This window comes from Gavialis gangeticus, unplaced genomic scaffold (genome assembly GCF_001723915.1).
Source record: "Gavialis gangeticus isolate Ggan-Ray unplaced genomic scaffold, GavGan_comp1, whole genome shotgun sequence".
NCBI lineage: Eukaryota > Metazoa > Chordata > Crocodylia > Gavialidae > Gavialis > Gavialis gangeticus.
Window position 1 is genome coordinate 37,957,981 of NW_017728997.1, and position 5,507 is coordinate 37,963,487.

General features: G+C 43.2%; 1 protein-coding gene across 1 annotated transcript in view; it reads left to right on the forward strand.

The window, feature by feature from the left end:
- RAF1 (Raf-1 proto-oncogene, serine/threonine kinase) overlaps positions 1-5,507 on the forward strand; it is a 92,494-nt gene that overhangs the window by 12,783 nt on the left and 74,204 nt on the right. The window contains exons 2-4 of the mRNA XM_019505077.1: positions 792-904; positions 1,436-1,538; positions 3,776-3,933. Coding sequence (XP_019360622.1) covers positions 792-904; positions 1,436-1,538; positions 3,776-3,933 — 374 coding nt within the window. The remainder of the gene's footprint in view (positions 1-791; positions 905-1,435; positions 1,539-3,775; positions 3,934-5,507) is intronic.

The window sequence follows — 5,507 nt, forward strand, 5'->3', positions numbered from 1 at the left end:
GCCCTGCCACAGAAACCATCTATTGTTCATCCCAGGGGTGGGCAATTATTTTGGGCGGAGGGCTGCTTACTGAATTTTGACAAGTCATCAAGGGCTGCATGACAGGCAGCCAGGGGCAGATTAATATTTATTTTCTAATTTTTTATGGGCTCTGCGGGCCAAATGAAATGGCCTGGTGGGCCGCAACTGGCCTGCAGGCCGCATTTTGCCTACCCCCTGGTTCAGCTGCATCTAACACACAGTGAACTCAGCTCAGGTTGCATGCAGATAATTCTTATTGGTCAGTGCCACCTTAGGGAGGGGGAAAGAATTTAATATCATAATAAGTATGTATCTTAACTCTTCTTGACTTTCAGAAATGTGTGCATTTTTCCCCCTTTTCCTTCCCACAGCAAACTTGGAGAAGAACATGAAACTATGAGTTACCACTGGGCAGCCACAACCCCATTAATCTTTGGGTCACTGAATTAATAAAGTAATCCTTTATGGTAGTGGTATATGGTATGTGGTGTGTCTCTTTTTATGCAGAACATGAGGATCTGAATTTTTAACCCTTTGATATTCTTCTCCGTTTTAAACTACAGGTGACCCTCACTATTCATGTGGGATACGTTCTTGTATCCCTTGTGAATGGCAAAATCCACAAATAAGGCACTATGTTCATGAATGCAGTGCCCCCCGCGGCTGTGGCGGGTGGACAGGTCCAGTGGCATTCATAAATATTTGAAACCGCGAATGCCAAACCCATGAATAGTGGGGGTTTCCTGTGTAACATTTTCTTTAATTCACAGGTGAATGTGCGAAATGGAACGACTCTCCATGATTGTCTTATGAAGGCCCTCAAAGTGAGAGGCTTGCAGTCAGAATGCTGTGCAGTCTTTCGGCTTTTTAATGAACAAAAAGGGTAAGACTTATGACTCAGAATATTTTAAATTTATCTAGGATCATTTAAATCCTAAGCAGTAGTGGTGCCGGTGCAATACCGATGGCTGATTAACAAGTCATATCGGCTAATATGATCTGATTCCCGATATGCAAGTCCAGCAGCTTGGAGAGCAGTATCTGGCCGGTAATTCTGTTGCGGGGGGGGGCATGGGGGTGCAGATCGAGGGCTGTCATCTTTGACAGGTAGCCAGGGGCAGATAAATATTAATTTTCTAAATTTTTATGGGCCCCACAGGCTGGATAGAATGGCTTGGCCTGTGGGCCGTATTTTGCCCACCCTTGGTTTAGAAACTATAATCCAAACCACTTAAGTTGATCTGATATTGTTGCAAAATTGGTAGTCTGAACTCTGTAAAAATAACTGAAATATGACTTGCTCTAAAAGTTTAGTTGTATTTTGTTTTCCTGTTACGGGGGCATGTGCACTATTTATGTTCTTGAACATACCAGTTTTTTCTCAGTTTTCCTAAGTATGTGTTTTCCTTTTTAGTAAAAAAGCACGTTTGGATTGGAGTACAGATGCTGCCAGTTTGATTGGAGAGGAACTGCAAGTCGATTTCCTTGATCATGTTCCACTCACAACACATAACTTTGTAAGTTTATTTTTCTTTCTTATTTTTTATGTTTATGCTTTCAGTTGAAGCAGATATTCCATCTTAGGTCATAAGTGTAATCAGCTTTCTAACCACAAGGAGAAGCTTTAGATCATGATGCTACAGTGCATCTATCCCAGTAAAATACAGTAATTAAGGCAGTAATTGTTAACAGGCTTTAGCCCCTGCAAGTCAGTGTAGCTTACCAAGAACATGTGGCAATGCCCTACTTAATTTAGTTGCAATAATAAAAAGGTAGGCACTGTCAGATCTTTAAGCAATGTTCTTTACATACTTGTTGACAATATCCTTTAATACTAAAAAAGAATAAAAGTTTCATCCTAGTTTCCACATTAAGAGGAATCTATTCAGTTTCTCAATGTTCTGTAAAACTATTTATGCATCTTGTGGATTTAGAGGAAAGATATAATTTTTTTGGTCCATAATGACCAGCTAGGCACTAGTCATTACTAGAAAAATACGCAAATCTCTACAGAGTTTCAGTCCAGGCACTGATGACTGTCCATCTTCTGTGGATATATACATACAGATGGACCCAAATAATGAACTGACTTCTTAGAATGCAGTCTTATCAAGGGTAGTTCAGATACAGAATAGGATTTTCCATTTTGATAAATTACTGATTAAGTTACCCAGTAGGTTTAGCGCCTTAGCAGATTCTCTAATCTAGGCTTATTCAGATTGTAATTTTTTTTAGAGTGCTCAGCATGTCTATATTTATGCAAATTATGACATACCTTTACCAGGTTGTGTATAAGATTATGTGCACAATTTAACAGAATTGTGTCCTTGGGAGATTAATCTAGTTTCCCTCTCAAAGCATGTTATAGGTTCCCCTTGCTAAGACAAGAGATGGGCTGGAGTTCATCATCTTTTTAGAAGGGGAGGGAAGCAGGGATTATACTTTAAATCTGTTGGATTTGAAAGTAATACATGTAGTTCTCAAGACCTTTCTTTCCCCTGTTAGGATGAAATCTAGTCCTGTTTTCGTACAGTATGGCCATATATTACTACTACCTAAACTAGGGGTGTCAAACTTGCCTCATGCCAGATCTGGAGTTGAGGGCCCTTTGTGGGTCCAGCTGAGGGTATGTGGCGGCAGCAGCAGCATGAAGCAGCTCCAGCTTGGAGCACCTGGAGGCAGTAGCAGCTCTGGCTCCTGCTGTGCGTCTCTGTGACTTTTCTGCTTGGGGCCTGAGCCATTTAGTGAAGGCATCTCTGGCTTCAGTAGGGACCATGGGGCAGGAGTCCAGGTGGCCAAGGAGGTAGGCCCAGAGTGGTGACAGCAACTGGAGCTGTATCAATCCTTGCTCACTTTCTTGCTGCTGGTGGCCATGATCACCAGGGTCCAAGGGTCCTAGATTCTGTGGCAGGCTACTCCTTCCTGGCCATGCAGCCTCCTGCCTCCCTTTCCCTCCCATACTTGGTTGCCTGCCAGCGGGCTGGATAGAACGCTTCTGCAGGCTGGGTGCAGCCTGCAGGCCATATTTGACACCCCTGACAAAATGCATGGGGAACTTCAGTTTCTTGTTTGTCCAGGTGACTTTTTCAATGGGAATGTTATAGCAGAATGGGTTTCATTGTTTCATCCTTTTAGTAGGGCTAAAGAATGTTTAGTAGACTGTTAAAGTTAGGAATTATGTAAAAGCTGTAAGCCACATTTTTTTTTTTCTTGTTGGTGTTGACAGCAGATGGTCTTGTTTATGACTACGCAGAATAAAATGCAAAATGTTTTTCTTGAGCCAGTGGGGATCTAGATTTGGAGTTTGCCTTTTGTAGCATGTTGTGAAGTCTTCTATTCCCTGCTTTCATTTTCCCTAACTGAAGTCTTGTAAAACATAGGGCAAGTTGTTTAAAAATCAAAGCTTGTTTAAAGAAACTTGCTTTAAATATTACTAAATGACAGAATGACACTTTCTTAGGAACAGGACGGTGGTATGAATCTGATCAAGGTTCATTTAAATTTCAGGGCTGTGCAGTTAGGTAAAGATACCCTTAAATTTTTGTAAAGGCTTGACAATAATGACATGAAAAACATATAAGCCTTGTTATTTGTAGTGTTAAGATCAATGTGTAGCTTAGATCAGAATTACAACTCTGGTTTTTACTGAAGATTTTGTCATTGTTTGTCAAACCCCAAAAGTGTTCATCTGAGTCCTCAACAGAACTAGCACTGTAAATACTGATTAAAAGTAACTGTTAACTTTTTTTCCTAGGCTCGGAAAACCTTTCTAAAACTTGCTTTCTGTGACATCTGCCAGAAGTTCTTGCTAAATGGGTTCCGGTGTCAGACGTGTGGCTACAAATTCCATGAGCATTGCAGCACGAAAGTTCCAACCATGTGTGTGGACTGGAGCAATATCAGGCAACTCCTGTAAGGACTTTTAATACTAGTAATGATTCTGTGTGACTGCAGAGCCTTGGCTCGTCTCCATATCTTTGCAGCTTGTTGGATTGCCTGAGCAGTGAAATAATATAGCCTGTGAAAACATACGTCTTGCCCTGGTGAAATTAGCCTGCAGTGTCTGTCCCAGGTCATTTTGTATTATCATCAAAATAGACTTCTGAAGAATATTAGATTTTCATTGTAGACTGATATTCTGGGATACATAAATGAAGACATTTATTTATTTCAATTCTATATCCTACCCTTCCCAACAAAGGCTCTGGGCAGCTTACAGGAACAGAAATAGAACGATTTAACAGGGCAGATAGCATAAATAAAATGCAATAACAAAATAAAGCTGAGATCTGACTAAATGATTTATTGGCCTAGCTTTGTTTGCTAAATATCAAGTCAAACAGAAAGGTCTTGCACTACTTCTGAAAGATGTCCAGGCTTGAGCTCTGGCAGGCCTTAAGAGAACTGGAGTTTGAGGCTGTGGAACAATTTGCGTGTGTTTTTTACAAAGCAGACTTGGCATACTGATGGTACTTGTAGGAAGTTGTTCCCAGCTGACCTTGGGGATATTGCAATGAGGCCTAAGATGGGTTCACCTCCTAGATATAAAGTCATGTTGAGGTTCACTGAACATGGAAGGGTGCAGAAGTTTCTTCTATAAATAAACTATTTAAATAAAAGAAATGCTCAGATTAGAGGTGCACCGATACATAGGTCCGATTTCAGATCGGCACCAATATAAAGAAAACTTTCTGTATTGGAAATCGGCCCAATGTGGCCGATAATTTGTCCAATAAATGCCCATGCATGTGCACTGCATGTAGGCAGTGAGAAGTAGAGCTGGCAGCGTGGAGTGCTGCGTGCAGCTGGTAAGTCTGGTGTGGAAGGGGAGGTGGGAGGGGGAAGGGGCGTGGGAGGGGCCTTGGTCCCCGTGGTGAGGGAGGATGTGGGGTTGCGGTTGCGGCTGGGGCTGGGGTAGGGGCTGCCCAGCTGGGGCCAGGGCAGGATGGAGGCATGGCTCATTGGGGAGTGCAGGAAGGGGGGCGACTCCTGCTATAGTGTGTGACTGGTTCAGTGCTCATCTGGCAGCTCCTGCCACTTGTCTGGGAGGTGGGGGACATATGTCCCTGGATCTGCCCGGGGTGGGGTGGACTGGAGCTGGGCTCCTCCCTGGCCAGTCAGAACCAGGGGCACACGCCCCCCCCATGCCCTCCTGGATGAGCGGTGGGAGCTTCCATCCCGCGTCTGCCCTGGCTCCAGTTTGCAGCTGCAGCCCACCCTGCACCGACCAGATCCAGGGGGCACGTTCCTCCCCATCTTCCCCCTCCCTCTTCTAAGTTTCTGTTTCCCCATAAAGACTGCTCTCTGAATCTCCAAATCACTGAATCTTTTCTGAATATTTTCTGAATTAATTTGGAGGCTCTGAATCGATTCAGAAAGTTTTAAGCTTCTAGCGATTTGATTCTGATTTGGAGATTTGGCCCACCAGCTCCCTGAATGAGTCCAAGTCTGCTTTTCTGAAGTCCGGGTTCCTTATTCTGTTGCTT